Source organism: Sphaeramia orbicularis, chromosome 3 (assembly GCF_902148855.1).
Source record: "Sphaeramia orbicularis chromosome 3, fSphaOr1.1, whole genome shotgun sequence".
In the NCBI taxonomy this organism is placed as follows: domain Eukaryota; kingdom Metazoa; phylum Chordata; class Actinopteri; order Kurtiformes; family Apogonidae; genus Sphaeramia; species Sphaeramia orbicularis.
The window spans coordinates 37783397-37801241 of NC_043959.1; the positions used below are offsets into that span (position 1 = coordinate 37783397).

The window sequence follows — 17845 nt, forward strand, 5'->3', positions numbered from 1 at the left end:
AATGTTTTAGATTTCCTGGTTTATTCAGATCAAAATTCTCTGTGGAATATTAGAGCAGTGCCAACAGATGACTTTTCACATCTCACCACCAGATGTCAACAAATCACTTTGGATAACTGGAGGCTTTTTTGCAGCTGGGTGTCGCTGTGTGCCTCTGCTGACCATGTCATACAGACTATATTGTAATATTTACACCAAAAAATGAAAGTTTTTGTGTGTGAAACTACATAAACTACACAAAACAGTCATTGGATTTCTCTTTGCACTAGAGTAAGTAAAAGTATGGGTCCACTTTGGGGCAGTTCATCATTTTAACACCCTAACTGCTCTTTGTTTTGGATTTCTTTCACATAGTAAAAACGCATCTTTATTCCTAAGGGATGTAGCAGGTCCAGGGACTGTTAAAATAAAATGCAGGTCAGGATGCAGGCAACTCCCAGTTCCAGCTGTAGAGAAGGAGTAAGGATGTTGAAACACTGTTTTTCAGAACCTTTGAGTGATTAAAAACAACTATGCAAGATAAAAAATAAAAAAAAAGCTAGCATTAGAACATTATTTAAGTATAGTAGATAACCTCCTGGTATGTGCAAGTAGGGCCTATCCAGAGAGCAAGTAGGGTTATAATAAAAGGCTCGAGTTCACTGTTATTATTGAGGAACACAAGTAATTGATTGGAACGACATTTTGTTTACATATCTGCAAAGTGTCCAGTGTACAAAAAGAGATAGAAAACAGTCAACAATGTACAAATAGAAGGGAACTAAGGGTAGTAAATGTGCACTCTATGGATAGGAAATATATATATATATATATATATATATATATATATATATATATATATATATATATATATATAAAATTAATGTAACTATGTGTTTTTTCTGTCTCTGTGCTTTGTAAATGTATAAATCGTAATATTTTTGTATTAAGAAGTAATCATGTTGTTTTTAAAAGAAATCTTAAGACATCTAATCAATAATGACACAATGCTAAATGAATGTAACTGTCTTTTTTTCTATCAATGTGCTTTGTAAATGTAAAAATTGTAATACTTTAACCCTTTCATGCATAGTGGTCACTACAGTGGACAGCAATTCAGAGGTGTTGTTTTGTGTATTCATGGGTTTTGTTGTTTTATTTCCATATCAGCCAACACAGTGGACGCTTATGCATCATCCCATACACTGTAATTCATACCATTGCTGTAACTTTGCTGTTTTTGATCAACTTGATCTGCAAGAACATGTTTGAGTGTAAATCAATTCCTTGTTATTGTTATGAGACTGTAATTAACAGGTTTTTTCAAAACAAATGTTTTTTTTTTTGTTTTGTTTTTTTTGCATATTTTCGCCGTACAGTGAGTAATAACTTATATTAGAGTATGTTAAAAGGTGACAAAACATCAGATTAGCACCATTTTAAAACATTTTTTCATAGTTTTCACACAGTATGCTAGTAAATATATGTTCATTGGCTTCAAAAATTAAACGCATGGTATCTATGGAAGTAAATCTGTCTCATCAGATTTTCAATTATAAAAGCCACTGAATTTCTAGCACTGAATTTGTTTTGCACTGAAATTAAGTATCTGATTTTTTTTGCACTGAAATTAAGTATCTGGATTTTTTTTTGCACTGAAATTGAGTATCTGATTTTTTTTGCACTGAAATTAAGTATCTGGATTTTTTTTTGCACTGAAATTGAGTATCTGATTTTTTTTTTTATTTTTATTTTTTTTTCAGATCCTTAATTTCAGTGCAAAAAAAAATCACATATTTAATTTCAGTGCAAAAAAAATTCAGAAACTTTATTTCAGCGCAAAAAAAATTCAAATACTTAATTTCAGTGCAAAACAAAATTCAGATACAAAAATTCAGGAACTTAATTTCAACGCAAAAAATAAATAAATAAATATAAAAAAAATCAGATACTTAGTTTCAGTGCAAAAAAAAAATCAGATACTTAATTTCAGTGCAAAAAAAATTCAGATACTTAATTTCAGTGGGGAAAAAAAATTTCAGATACTTAATTTCAGTGCAAAAAAAATTCAGATACTTAATTTGAGTGCAAAAAAATTTGGATACTTAATTTCAGTGCAAAATAAAAAATTCGGATACTTAATTTCAGTGCAAAAAAAATTCACATACTTAATTTCAGTGCAAAAAAAAAAATTCACATACTTAATTTTAGTGCAAAAAAAAATTCAGTTCTAGAAATTCAATGGCTTTTATAATTCAAAATCTGATGAGACAGATTTACTTCCATAAATGTCTACTTTTTCTTTAGGTTGTCGATGCTTTGAGCCTGTTGCGCCTCCTTATGGTGAGTCTAACTTTTTAACAAACTGGTATTTGTCATCTGTGTTGGACTCTATGCATCATTTCTGGACATTGTGACTCCAAATCCGTAGTTGCCTCCTCTTTTTTTTCTTTTTTTTTTTCTCTCATCTTTAGTCATTCCTCGTTTCGCAGAAAAAGGCTGTGATAGAACTCCAGCCCTATGACTAAGCAGTGAATTATTCCTGTGTCTGTGGGCTCCCCCGCTCCTCTTTCCCAACCTGGAGACTGCGCAGAAAGCGTCGGGGAAAAGTGCGTGTGCAAGCAGAACTGAGAAAGTTCATAGAGCCGCGGTGCAGGATGTCCCGTTAAGGAGAAAAAAAAATCCTGCAGAAGAGCAGAGGCAACACAAGCTGAAGGGCTGAACAGGACTGCAACCCAGAGCGAACGCCACTTCTCTAAACCTAACACATATTAAAAGTGCAAAAATGGGCTTTCCGACGATATTTAATTGTCGTCGGATTGTTCTCAAAGTGTTTTTGTTTGTTTTCATCGCTTTTCAAGCAACTTATGCAGCCCCCTCGCCTATTATCAGGTTTCCTGGAGACGATACAACCCCCAAAACAGACAAAGAAGTTGCTCTGGTAAGTTTTGTTGGTTGTTTTTCCAAATACTCTGTTCTAGTTTGGTCAGTAGGCTGTGAAGTTTTCACTCCCCAAAAAACACTTCAATAGTTCAACTTCATCAAAATGAGGTTGTTTTTGCAATTTTATGCACATACTTAAAGTAAACTGTTGTGCCTTGTTTTGTTTCATCAGCACTATTTGAATAAGTTTTATGGATGCCCACAAGATAGATGCAACCTAATGGTGCTGAAGGACACACTGAAGAAAATGCAAAAGTTCTTCTCCCTGCAAGAGACTGGAGAAATTGATGCCAAAACTGTGGATATCATGAAAAAGCCCCGCTGTGGTGTCCCAGATGTGGCCAATTACAACTTCTTCCACAGGAAACCCATGTGGCAGAAAAAAGACATCACCTACAGGTCAGAGACGTATGCATTTCTAATGAGGCGCTGGATTATTATGCATTTCTGTTTATTTAACTGTTAAGGTGCATCCTGCAGGGGTATTTTATGATGCGAGTGGACAACCCATTACACCATTAGAGCTCATTAGTAATCCTCATACAGTGACATTTTTTTTCCAGTACGGCCTATAAAAAAAGATAATTGCTGTGGAAGTGGGTCTAGTAGTGGTATAGGTATTTAACCCATAAAACCCCAAACAGCTGCTGGTGACCAAAAGCATCTACTGATCTAAAGGGTCAAGTAACTTCTGATTCACTAAGCCTGTCAATACATGTCAATAACTGGTGTAAAATACAGTTTGTCATCTTTTCATGGTCATCAGATATGACCCATTTGGACGTTCAGAGGCTACGTAGTCATCATCTACAACACAGGTGTCAAACATGTGGCCTGGGGGCCAAAACCGGCCCGCCAAACGGTCCAGTTTGGCCCCTGGGATGCATTTGTGAAATGCAGAAATTACACTTAAGATATTAACAATCAAGGATGTTCGAATCATTTTAGGTCAATTCAATCTCAAGTGGGTTCGACCAGTAAAATACAGTCAGAATAACCTATAAATAATGACAACTACAAGTTTTTCTCTTTGTTGTAGTGTAAAAAAAAAAAGGAAAATTACACAAAAATGTTTACATTTACAGACTATAGCCTTTTGCAAAAAAATGTGAATAACCTGAAATCTCTTAAGAGAAGTATGTGGAATTGTAACAATGTTCTGCCTCTTACTAAATGTTCTGTGTATTTGTAAATCCACTGTGATCTGTAAGTTGTGATGCACATGTATAAATGATACACTAAGGCGTAATATTATTAAAATTGCACTTATTTTTCTTAAGAATTTTCAGGTTGTTCAGATTTGTTCATGTTATGTTCAAGTACAGTTCGTAGATGTAAACATTTTCATTACGGAATTTGACTTTTTTAACTCAAAAACAGAGAAAAAAACTTTGGAGTTGACATTATTTATAAGTTCTTATCCTATTATTTATATTATTTCACTGGTCCGGCCCACTTTATATTATATTAGGCTGAATGTGGCCCCTGAACTAAAATGAGTTTGACACCCCTGGTCTACAACGTTGATTCACCAGTAAAACCCATAGAGTTGGATCCATGACAGTGGATGGAGGTGCTTGGTTTATGTTCAGTTAATGATAGATTTTACTGAAAAATTCACTTACTTTTTCAGTTTTCTCTTTTTTTGATTAAAAAACGTTTCGAATTTACTCTGAGGTTTAATGAACATCTACATGATCTGTAAATTAAATATAGAAAAATACTTGATTTAACCTGAAAAATACAAAATACCAAGGATAATATTATAATAAATAGTGAAATAGAGAGAAAATTTCATTTGGGAACTGCCCCAAAAGTAGTACTGGGTCTTTATCGGTTAAAGCATCATCTTATTGTATTTACACACAAATGTGCTCTAAAAAGATCAAATTACGATAAGTGAAACCATAAGATGTGGAAAAAGTTCCATGGATTTGGGTCACTCAGCTGTTTTTCTTTATTTTTAATCAAGCTGCAGAGGTTTTTATTTTACTTTAAAGACGTATCAGCAGCTGAGGGCCAGAGTCTTGATGTTTTCTTTGATGGATGGACCCCAGTCTGGCCCTACCTGACCTCTCTTAAACCCCACCACTACTTCCAGACCACCCCACCCCCATCCACACAGTCATGAAGCGTTTGCATCTTGCTAACCCCAGCATTCCTACGCAGTATGTGTCAGGTCTTGTGTTTTTGTTCTGTTTGAGGTTTACAACAATGTGGATCTGGTTTATTTATATCAGCGGTTTTCTGTGTCCTGATAGTTCCAGCCCGTCTGCCTGTGTGTTTGTAAGGAAGACTGCAAGCCAAAGTCAATAACAACCGAGAGATCTTAGACTGTTTTTTTACGGAGGGACTGCGTAGACATGCATATCACAGTCTTTGTGGCTGAGCGCTGCTTCAGGAAGCATTTTCACCAGATGATTCATGGTCTGTGACTGGCTGAATTTAACTGGATTTGTTTCCATAGTCTCTAACAGAGGAAGAGATCTTGTAATATACAATATCTGGAGTAGACAGGCCGCTGCAGATGTCAACGTGACTGAACCCATTACGTCGATTGTTTTCGACATCTATTCTGTGCTCTTGTTTATGTTATTTAATAAAACTTTGTGTTCACTGTAGAATCCTGGGATACACACCCGATCTAGATGAAGAAGTCATAAATGATGCTTTCTTCAGAGCCTTTAAAGTATGGAGTGATGTGACCCCACTCACATTCACCCGACTCATGGATGGAGAGGCTGACATCATGATTAATTTTGGACGCAATGGTACGTATAGAGCAGTATAGATAATTCTTATATAGACACAATAAAAATGCTGAAAAAAATAACTTCATTTACGAGATTTAAGACTTCGAGCATTGCATTTCAAGTGAGAATTTTTCATACTTTGCTAAATACTGTGCTGATTAGACTATGACAAAGTGAAGTGGCCTTCCATTGGTAGCATTATTACCCCCTCCCCCCAAAGGGGAGACAAGGGGTATTGTTTTTGGTTCAGTTTGTTGGTTGGTTGGTTGGTTTGTTTGTTAGCACTCTAGCACCAAAACTATTACTTCAGTTCAATTATAGTGACTCAGAATAGAACTGATTACATTTTGAGAAAAGTAGGTCCAAGTTCAAAATTTTCATGAATTTTAAAAATCTTTTTTTCCCCATTTACTTACAATGGGCGAAATTTCAAACGTCTGTAGCAGCAAAATTATTGGTTGAATTCATACAAAATTGGGTTCATAGATTGCCAGTGACCCAGAATAGATGTCAGTACATTTTGGGAAAGTAGGTCAAAGTTAACATTTTTTATGAATTTCTTAAGTATTTTTTTTCCCCCATTTACTCATAATGGGTGAAATTTCACATGTGTGTAGCAGCAAAACTGTTGGTTGAATTCATACCAAATTGGGATTATAGATTGCCAGTGATCCAGAATAGATGTGGTTACATTTTGGGAAAAGTAGGTCAAAGTTCAAAAATTTTTTTTTTAATGAATTTTTAAAATCTTTTTCCTCTCCCATTTACATATAATGGGTGAAATTTCAAATGTCTATAAAAACATAAATTTTGCTTCAATTTACTTCAAACCTGGCACATATATAGAGGCAATTTATATCCTGACATCAACACATGCATAGACATGATGACATCAACTGGATCGATGCCAAAATGAGCTGCAATTTGTTCAAGGGGCGGGGTTTGTTGTGCCTGGCACCACTTGTTATAAAAATGTCATGTTAAAAGCCTACTGAACACCAGTTTACATCTTGTTTTGTGACACTACAGGAACTTGACCACATCCATGTTTTTACAGTGACTCTACACTCTGCTTACCTACTTTATATTTAAGCACGCTGTTTAAAATAACGGGCAATGTGGACTTTCCACAGGCCATTCCAGTCATTCCTCCCTAAAAAAACATAGATGCTCACTTCCAGTATTATGATATCACCCTGCCTGACCAGAGATGACCCTATTGGGAAAGGAGTAATTACAACAGAACAAAAACAAGGCACCTCAGAAAATGTAATAACATTTATATTAGTAACTATAATTTTGAGGCTTATTGTTTCTGTCTGGAAATATTTGTTTCCTGGCTGAAATATTGTTCTGATCTCAGTGGCTGAGGAGGAATCTCTCCATACAAAGTAATAGAAAAACTTTGCCAAACACACACGTCTGAAATGAAAACCTCAAACTATCTCTCTCCTGGGACTGCATTAATAACATTGCAAGTAAAATGGCCACGCCTACTATTCAATTTTTATTTGGTCCAAAGGGATTATAATGATCTCAGGTTATCTCAGAGTTACTGACTGAATTTCAGATAAAATGACAGTATCAGGATCTGTTTATGTTATAAGCAGTTCTAACCTGTCAGGTTGGGTATTTCTCCTAATATTTAAATGAATAAAATGTATAACCTAGAGATGTCTAAGATTATTTAAGACTATTTAGGTTTATTTAGTGGCTGTATTCAACACACAGAGTAACAGGGTCTGAACTGACTGATGGGTCTGAACACTTTAACGCAAGTGTGACTTTTATTTGTTTAATCTTCTGGTTGTGTTTTAGATGCTATTTATCCTATTTATATATATATTTATTATTATTACTATTATTATTTGACAAGTTTTAGTATATCTTTACAGTACAGTATATCTTTACTGTAGCGCACTTTAGGCACTTTCCATTGTTTTAAATGTGCTATATAAATAAACTTGACCTTGACCTTGATGATGTGGGATGTTGTCATGCTTGGAAAAAATTATGTTTGCAGCAATGAATTCATTTCCTAATCCATCCGTATATTGAAAAATCATCACCAGAGCATGGAGATGGTTACCCTTTTGATGGCAAAGATGGTCTGTTGGCTCATGCCTTCGCTCCGGGGCCAGGAATCGGGGGAGACTCCCACTTTGATGATGATGAACAGTGGACACTGGGAGAGGGCCAAGGTAAAAGAAAAAAGGATTTTCCATTGAAACTATTAGTATTGTTTTGTTGTTATAGCAGCATATTGTTTTATTTAACTACGCTTTTATGCATTAAGAGTCATGACAAGACAAGATAACATTAATCGATTGTGTGTCAGCTGAGATGTTGGAGCACACTCACACTGATGTTAACAGTGTTAAAACTAATCTGAATCTGAGTACTTTGTTTGGATCATCTTAACTTAGTATGAACTTTCTGGCACTGGCTTCAGCAAAGCTCAGCCATCTGGAAACTGAAAAGAAAAAATGATTCAACTGCGCTGCGTTTGTGTTTGCATCCATTGACCCAGATAGTTTTATGTATTTCCCAGTATTCGGCCCCTCTCGTCTGTGTTTATTATTTGTGAAAAATTCATCTACAAACCTAATTATTCATGTCTTATCATGCCAAAACATCTCACAAGACTTTCTTTTTACACCGGTGGTTTTATTTAGTACCAGTAGTTTTAGACCATTTACTAAGGAGTGTGTACTTTAGTTCCTTTCTGACCATGTAAATGAGAATAACTAAAGATGTATTTATCTTTTGAACAGTGGTGAAGGTGAAGTTTGGCAACGCTGATGGGGAGTTCTGTAAATTCCCCTTCCTTTTCATGGGCACTGAATACAACAGTTGTACATCTCAGGGCCGTGATGATGGATTTCTGTGGTGCTCCACCACTTACAACTTTGATGATGATGGCAAATATGGTTTCTGCCCCCATGAATGTAAGTTTATTCTGTTGTTCAGTTTTTGACCTCATGATGTAGCAGTAAATTGAAAGTAAAACACAACTTTCCACCTTTGTATAGGTGTATAAATCGCTCTCTTTTAACCTTAACAGAACCAGGGAGTTGTCCTACTTGCATTTTATTGGACCACATACATATTAAGTAACTGGGTGAATTAAACAGTTTTCATCACAGTTGGCAAAGTAACACTTCAGATCATATTCTTTTTAAACTCAAAAGCTGTTCTGCTGATTTTGGACTGAAACAAAGTAGGCTAGAAAGTAATGCCAGGAAAGTGATGTTTTTTGTTTGGAGTTGATTATGGAATATTTCTTTTCCAAGTTACTGCCCCACTTTAGAACACTGGGCTTTGTCAAACATTTTGTTTATCTGTGTTATGTTGCTGTCCATGGTACTAACATGCTCACATGCATATTACAGCTAATTGCCAAAGTACACATGTACTGAGTTGTTGTATATTATCGAAACACGAGTGAAAGCAGTTTGTACTGGAGCTATCTGATCTGTGTAGCTTTTGTATAATCGTCTCTTGGTTTCTTTTGTCTTTCTGTGTCTTCGGATATAAAAGTATTGCGTTACATATGGCATTTGAAGGTTGTCTTTAACACATGCTAATCTTTGCATTCCAGTACTGTTTACCCTCGGTGGAAATGCTGAAGGAGCTCCATGCAAATTCCCCTTCAACTTTCAGGGAGAGAAGTATGATGGATGCACCACTCAGGGAAGGGATGATGGGTACCGCTGGTGTGCAACAACGGAGGATTACGACCGCGACAAAACCTATGGATTCTGCCCCGAAACTGGTAGGTTTTGTCATCTACAGACTATTCACATCATTCGAAAAAGAAAAAAAAAACCTCTCCATTGCTTTAAAAAGAATGCCCCTTATCTATTCTGCAGATACCAACATGTGTGCATACAATTATTTATTTTTTTAACTTGTGTGTCCTGTTTATGTTTAGGGTTTTGTATTTGCAGAGCTGCATAGAGTATTTTACTGGCTGTATTTAATCTGCATTTAATGGTTCCCTACCGTATATTGTCTACAGGAATGCTCCAGCTGGGATTTTCAGTCTTGCTTGTGGTCTGCTGAATGGCTGCAAAAGTATTTTAATGTTCAGTGGCAGGGCTTACTTTCCATTCTGTCAGAGGGACTGGTTTTAGTTTTGAGGTAGTGTAGTAGGAAAAGGGAGAGAGACAGGGAGATCGACAGAGTGAGATATTACCCCCGGGGCTGGTTCTGACTGATTTGGAATATAGCTTTGTTGGAAAGCCTTATATGATAGCATGTGCTGAATAAGAAATTATTTAAAAAAAGAAAAAAAAAAAAGAAAGAACATCACAAAATCGCTCTTGCCAGATTGAGATTTATCTCTCTTTGAAAGGAAGTCAATTTGGGTGGGTGCTTTGTGGTTTTGAGCCCAGTGGATTAGTTATTAATGTTGCTTACATCGTGCCAGCACTTTCAACATTATGTGCACTCATTTCACAATATAACACGAACCGAATTATTAAAAAGCATTCTGACATGTATGAGTTCCTGACACAGTGAACTGATGGAGGTTACTGTGTCCATTGAAACATGACTTTTCTTCCTCCAGCCATGTCAACAGTGGGAGGAAATGCAGAGGGAAGCCCCTGTGCTTTCCCTTTCACTTTCCTGGGAGACACCTACGATTCCTGCACCTCATCTGGACGCAGTGATGGCAAGATGTGGTGCGCTACCACCAAGAGTTATGATGATGACCGCAAATGGGGTTTCTGTCCCGATCAAGGTATGACGCAATGACATATGGGTTACAAAACATGTTGTAATATTTCTTTATTCAGTTAAATTCCCAAGAAAAATGAACATAGATCTGGTATCCGCCTTTGAAAGGGCATCTGGATATTGTTATGCCAGAAAACATTAAAAAAAATGTCTTTTGCTCATCATTTCTCATTCTGTTATCCTTCAGTCATCCTCTTTCTGAAGTGAATAGTCTCTGTGTTGATTGTGTTTCATGTTTCCAGGCTACAGTTTGTTCCTGGTGGCAGCCCATGAGTTTGGTCATGCCCTTGGTTTGGAACACTCTCAGGACCCTGGAGCGCTGATGGCTCCCATTTACACCTTCACTAAAGACTTCAGACTGTCTCAGGATGATATCAATGGCATCCAGGAGCTTTATGGTGAGATAACATATGATTTATGGCTCATTCAATGGACCAAGATAAACCTTAGTGTAAGATCAAAAAGGACGATGCACATTTCACTCTCAGATGATTCATATGTTGTAATTGCTGTCCCAATAGGTGTGCCAACAGACAGACCGTTACCTCCAACCCAGGGCCCAGTAACTCCCATGGACATCTGTAATGAACCAACTGTTTTTGATGCTGTGGCACAGATCAGAGGAGAGACCTTCTTCTTCAAGGACAGGTAATCAGAACAAATCAACAAACAGTCTTTATGGTCCACCTGTACCAACAAGAATCTACCAATTTGACCCCAAACTTCCATATTTCTGTTTGTTGACTGTCGTAAAGCTATAGTTCAGTAACATTCATCATCATATTTCCTTGCTGCATTTAGAAGTATTTGATCTTGTTAACATATGCAAACCACCATGTTTTTGTTGGCCATCTGAATCATGTCATGTGAAATCCATACCTGACTCATTGGAAAATTGTGGGTACTGGCTTGTTCTCCAAATTTCCGGTCTCTGATTTATGGGAAATATGCACAATCTAACCCAGTGGCTTGCTTAAGGCTTGATGACAGTAAGACGGACTGCACAACCAGTATGTCATAATTATTTACCCACAAACAAGGAGCAGTTTGACACAAGGTTGTTGTAAATTATTGTTTCTCACACTACAGACTTGCTTGTAGAAGACTATGGTTTATGTGATTGCTTCATGAAGTGGCAATTAGTTAGACAAAAACAAAGTTTTCATACGCTCATACAGTAACAACCAAAATAGTTGTCAGTCATAAACATGGTCTACAGCCTTCCACAGGCGCCAGTGAACAGAAAGTTGTGTATGCTCAGTGTCCACTGGCTAACCCTTTGCAGAAGAGGAGCTTCAGAAAGAGCTTTGGCTTAGTCAACAGTCTTTGTGAGTCAGTGTTTTTTCCCCATTAGGATGTCAACATTTTCATCACAACAGCTGAATGACAGTTTTTTTAGACCAAAAACAATAAAGTGACAAATAAGGAACTGATAGAAATCACAAAAAGTTTCCTTGTTAGTGTTTAAGTGTCAAATCCTGCTGCTAACATAGCTGTATATCTCTCACTGCCATTTTGGAAATGTGTCCAAAGAAAACATGCCAGCAAACCTCCCTACCAAAGAGCTGAGTCTTTCCGCCAGCCTGGTTTTCCTCCCAGAAAACCTGGGAGAAACAAGCCACAATCCTACTCACAAATCCTGCTTTAACACAGAATTACTTTTCACCTTAGTGTGGCTCTCTTCCACTTATTGACAGCAATCGGCAGAGCAGCACAGAATCTCACAGAGTGCTCTGTGGACCATGTGAAACTTTGGCTCATTTTGGGAAATCAAGCTGGGTTGAAACTTTATTTTCTGTGGATTACCTAAGGTTTGAGGTAACTCCTTAGACATCTCAAGATTCAGACTGATGAAAACACAAATGGGAACCAGCAGCTGAACTGTGTGAAATAAAATACCAGCAGTATGTGTTGGTTATGGGCTGTTTAGGGGCTGCAATAATTGTCTTACTGCTTCTGTTATTTGGACAAGTGGACTGTTATTCTTCGTTGTTGTTTGCTTGTAAAGCTCAGCCGCTTCCTCTGTTCGTTGACTTTCTATTTCAGCTGCTTAATAAAAAATTCTGAAGTCTTCGAAGATAGTGAGAAATTTAGAACCAAGGGTATCTGAAGGCACTGAAGTAAATAGACAGTAGGATGTATCTCTCAAAATCTGGGATTAGTAAAGTTCCAGAACAGTCCTGTTTTGTTGCCCTTCACAGAGACTTAATGTGTTGCCTTAAGGCCATGTCAGATTTGTGAGTTGTAGAGTTCTGGTACAAGCCAAGTTTTATAGCTTCAAATAAAAACCAGTGCCCTCTGGGCTCCAGGGCAAATGCTTACTTGACTCCTGTTTTAAACATGGGATCCACCTTTTCTTCTGGCTCACCCTATTTATGATGTAGTACAAATGTTGACATGATGTATTGAGTAATGCTTGTAGGATTCCCAGTGCTCAGCATAAAAACCTGTCTGTCTCTGAAAGCTTAAAAACAGGGCAATTACAAAGTCTGTCTCATAGTTTGGCCAAGCTACTGATTAGAGTCGTCTAGTATTTATTATGAGAATGTCCTTGCATGTAACCAACAGTGGATGTTTGCAATTGACAGTATTACTTTTAAGGGGCTTTGGTAATGTTTAAGATGAATCTTTTTGGATATTGTTGCTACGTGACAAGAACTTAGCAAACTGAGCGATTAAACAATGCATGTAATGATTTCAACTCTACACAGATGATTTCTGATGCTATTATGGATGGTCTGAATTTTATCTTTACAACAACTTATCTTTATCATTGGCAGATATTTTTCTTTTTAAAAATAGGTCAGTGGAAAAGAGTTTGGGAAGCTGTCGTTGTTGCGCAGCTGTGTATTGGAAATCCGGGCAAGATGGGTCTTGTTCCGCTGGCGTCGGCAGCCTTAGTCCTAACGAGAACCAGATGCTCATGAATCAGGCCATTGTGGTTGGCTCGGCCAGTGAAGCACTTGCACTAAAATCCCCTCTATAACACACACACACACACATACACACACACACATGCACACATTTCCCGCACCTCCTCATCGTTCCCCTCTGGCCCTCTTTCGCTCTCACTCCTATTTCATCCTCAACTCGTCTACCTTACGATCACTCACCCACTCCTTCTCTGTCTTCCAGATTCCTGTTCAGGTCAGTCAACTTCAGAAACAGGCCCAGTGGACCTATGTTAGTGGCCACCTACTGGCCCGACCTGCCTGCCAAGATAGACGCTGCCTATGAGAATCCAGTGGAGGAAAAAACAGTCTTCTTTGCAGGTATGCTAGAGAAATCAAGAAAGTGTTCAGAAACCAGAGATTAGGAGCTTAAAGCACATTAATGCTTTCCATAAACTTTACCAACTGTTTATAACCCCTCCATGCTTAAATAATAATCAGAGGAACAGACAGTGTCACTCCCTAGAGTAAAGAGTCGTCTTCATTCTTTTACCACTTGGATGTTTTTCCCCTTTAAAAGCCTTTTCTACGAACTGAAACATTAGCAGAAGCAGGAATGTTGGCAGAGCACTCGAGTGCGGTGTGTGCTCTTGAGACACTTGAGATATTCCCCATAGTTATTAGTGGTTTATGATACATTCTTTGCGTTTTACTAATATGACAACTTTCCTGAATACTGATGAGATTTACGTAATATATTCGGCAACTTTAAAGACATTAACAGCAGAGCAGCTTTGGCTTTTATTCTTTTTCTTAAACGTCTATAGAGACTTAATACACTAGATTGTTAACTAATGATCTCACTATATATAACACATTCTGTCCTCTGTGAATATTGTTTATAGATTTTTAATATAATACCTTTCAGGCAACGAGGTGTGGGTCTACAAAGCAGATGAGTTGGAGAGAGGCTACCCCAAACGGCTGTCTAGCCTTGGCCTTCCCTCTGATCTACAGCAAATCGATGCTGCCTTCAACTTCAGGAAAAACAGGAAGACTTACCTGTTTTCTGGAGACAAATTCTGGAGGTGAGGAGCAAAGCTAATGCAACAATTTGTGAGTGTTTATCCACTGCCGCCACACCCAGCCGTGTGCTGCTGATGTCATCACTTCTTATTGCAGCCCCGAGCCATGTCTGGATTTGGTTAGGTGTAAACTAAACTGCACAGTTTGGTTAAGCCTTACACTACACAAGGATTTACAAGTGTTTTCATCGTATTGTTTAATTTCCATGAACCTGTGAAGTAGTTGACAAAAAATCTTCAAATGCTTGTTTTCTATCATGTGTTAATAGATGGGATGAGAGCAGGAAGGCAATGGATCCTGGCTTCCCTAAACTTATTGCTGATTCCTGGAATGGCATCCCAGATGGAATAGACTCTGCCTTCAGTCTAAATGGAATTGGTAAAATGTTTTTTTTTTCTACATAAGTGATAAAAATGGCCATTTCTTTTAGATACATAAATATTTGGAGTAAAGCAACTCTTTATTTTGGATATTTAAAGTACATATCACATCAAAACACACATATGTGCATTAACATCCAGTATTTGTGTCCATATCCATTTATCAAACCACATACAGTACAGCTGAAGTTAATGAGACATAGTATGTGAAGCCATTGGTTAACCTGAGAGTTAAAGTTAATTTAGAATAACAGAGCTTTATTGGTAAAAATCATATATTCCTCGTGTCACTCTTTCTAGGAAGGGCCATACAAATGTTTTCCTTTTCTTTAAGTGTTTCAGAAAATCTGTGGGAAATGGGAACTTGATGTGGATGTAAGGACTGTGATTGTATTATGGCTGGTGCTCTTTGTTCCAGTTTCCTGCAGACTGACATTCCATCTAGCCAGACTGCAGGAAAATCTAGTCGGTTTTATCAGGGTGCCTGGAACTGTTCCTGTGTCAATAAAACTCCTAATATACCAAAACCTAGCAAGCAATGATGACACGATCTCGCCTGGAATGAGCTCGGCTAAGGACACAAAAGAGCATTTAAGTCAAACTACAATAGAATAGAATAGAATAGAATAGAATAGAATAGAATAGATCTTTATTGTCACTGTTACAGGAACAATGAAAATCAGTTAAGCAGCAAACAGTGCAAAAAAACTGTATAAAAATATCACAAAATATTGACAATATACAAAAACTACAAAGATAAAATATTAAATACACAAATACTGCTAAAATATACAAAATGCTAACTCTACACTACAGATAAAATAAATATGTGCAACATATAAGGATATATACAGACAGTATAGGATGTATACAAGGTAAAATTAAAAAAAACAAGGTGCATTGGTTGTGATTATTGCACTGAGGTCGGGTGAAAAAGGAAGGAGTATTTCTGTTGTAGTCTGATGTTCACTACAGACAGTCAGAGAGAGAGGTTCTTTAAATCTGTTAACTGTTAGTGTGAATTTGCTGTGTGCATTTTAGCTCCAGTCAAACACACGCTGTCAGCAATGACTCTGGTAAACTTCCTCTGAGATTGTCAGTCATGTGTCCTTGAGGTTAGAGGTGCTCTGCAGATTCCTGTCTATGACCACCAACCAGGGATTTTCCATTACTGCTCTCCTAACATACACAGTACAGTAAGCATCACATAGCCCCTTCCCCTCAGATTTCTATAAAGCAAGTCTGTGTCCCTCCACAGAGGTGCCTCTGTGTGCACCCCATTTACATAATTCACAGAAATGCTCAACTGTGTCTTCACCAAAGCCTGATTGTACATATTAATCCTTGTCACCATGAATTAGACTGATTCCACTGTCAGTGCATATCCTTTTAGAAAACTTGATGTTTTTTCAATCTATGCATTTTTTAAAATTTGTACCTTTTTTATTTAATACATTGTGCTTGTCTTTTACAGATTACAGCTACTTCTTCAAAGGCAGCCACTATTTCAAGCTGGAAGACAGCAGCTTGAAGATCGTCAAACTGGGTGAAATTACAAAGGACTGGCTTGGTTGTTGAGCATTTATATAAGAATGAAAATCTTGCAACTGGCTAATTCCTGTGATGACGTCTGGCCTCGCAAAGACATTACCATTGTACCGCACACATGTTGAAGTCGCCACAGTGCACACTGTTCTAAGTTTTTATTCTGACAACTCTGCATGTTTCTTTGGGAGACATGTCCCTTCCAGCCTGTATAACCAGCCTCCAGCTTTGTAGAAAGGCACCTCCGGACCTTTGACACAGGCTGAACATAGGCAACTGGATAGTCATTATATTACTGTGTGTGATACTGACAGTTTATTTGTTTTGCTGATGCAGATTTATTACAATATGTACCCCCTGTTTGGTTTATTTTTTATAGATTTTTTTGGTTTGTTTTTTTGTATTTGTTTTCTTTTGTTAAACTCAGACATCAGGTATGTCCACACTGCATTGAACGCAGTGCTGTACTGTGCTGTGAGATATTTCCTTTTTATGCAAATTTGATTCTGAAAATCTGTTATACAACATATGATTAATTCATGTTGGCTTAGAATAACGTTTATGTCCAGTGTACTAAGTGCAGTTTTATAAATGTATCATTTTTAATTAATTTTGTCATTATTGTGCAATACATTTAGAAAAAAATGAATGTGCACAATGTGTCTGACCGAAAATGGTGCTTTAGATTTTGCTTTTTGCATATAGTCCTTTATATACACACAATTTATACTCAGTGTAACTATGTTGGATGGGACTACTTAGCATTTTTTGGATGTCATAAAGTAGTACACATTATTCTTCATTTGGCTAGCACTTTGTATAGGACTATACAAGGGAACTGTGCATTATGGAGTCCAGTATATTGTCATGGTAGCTCCATTTTGCATTTCCTGTTACTAACGGTACAGAACGATTAAAGGCACAGGTTGCCTCTAGAGGCTGTATAGCTTTGCTGCATGATGGAATCATGACAAGAGTACCACAGTAGTATTGTTTAACAATCTTTTTTATATTCTCTTTTAATTTTCAGTGTTTTAACAACTTGTTTTGTGTTGTTTTTAATGCTTGTGCACTTTGTTACTGTCATCAATAAAGATGGTCAATATGATATGAGTGATAAAGAAAAAAAACATGGGGTGTGACATCAGGGGCTTCACAAACAAAGTAATTAGCCAGAAAACGATTCGATATTTATTCATTCTCAGTTGTAAGAAGTGGGCAGCATATTTGCATCAAAAGCAGAACTAATTATAATGCAAAAAAAAAAACAAAAAAAAACAACAACAAAAAAAAAACAATCATACCAGTCAATATTATAGTCTTGTGCACTAACAGGGGTCTGTATATGAATAATATTAACATACATGAAGCACATGTAACACATGTAAACAAAAAATTTAATCTGCAAATCAAATCGGAGGCACAGTTTTAAAATAAAATGCAGACTCAAGTACTATGTTAGAGTGAAAAGTTCACACACACAAACAGCAGAATACTTGTTAGTAAATATTTTACCTCTAGTTTC

General features: G+C 37.0%; 1 protein-coding gene across 1 annotated transcript; it reads left to right on the top strand.

Annotated features, from left to right (window-relative positions):
- Window positions 1-2558: 2558 nt before the first annotated feature.
- Window positions 2559-17428, top strand: mmp2 (matrix metallopeptidase 2). Its single transcript, XM_030129767.1, has 13 exons — window positions 2559-2920; window positions 3095-3321; window positions 5545-5693; window positions 7748-7876; window positions 8450-8623; window positions 9277-9450; window positions 10249-10422; window positions 10661-10816; window positions 10940-11066; window positions 13554-13690; window positions 14238-14397; window positions 14664-14773; window positions 16250-17428. The coding sequence occupies exons 1-13, from the start codon at window positions 2765-2767 to the stop codon at window positions 16351-16353; spliced, it is 1977 nt and encodes a 658-aa protein (XP_029985627.1). The 5' UTR covers window positions 2559-2764; the 3' UTR covers window positions 16354-17428.
- The last annotated feature ends 417 nt before the right edge of the window (window positions 17429-17845 follow it).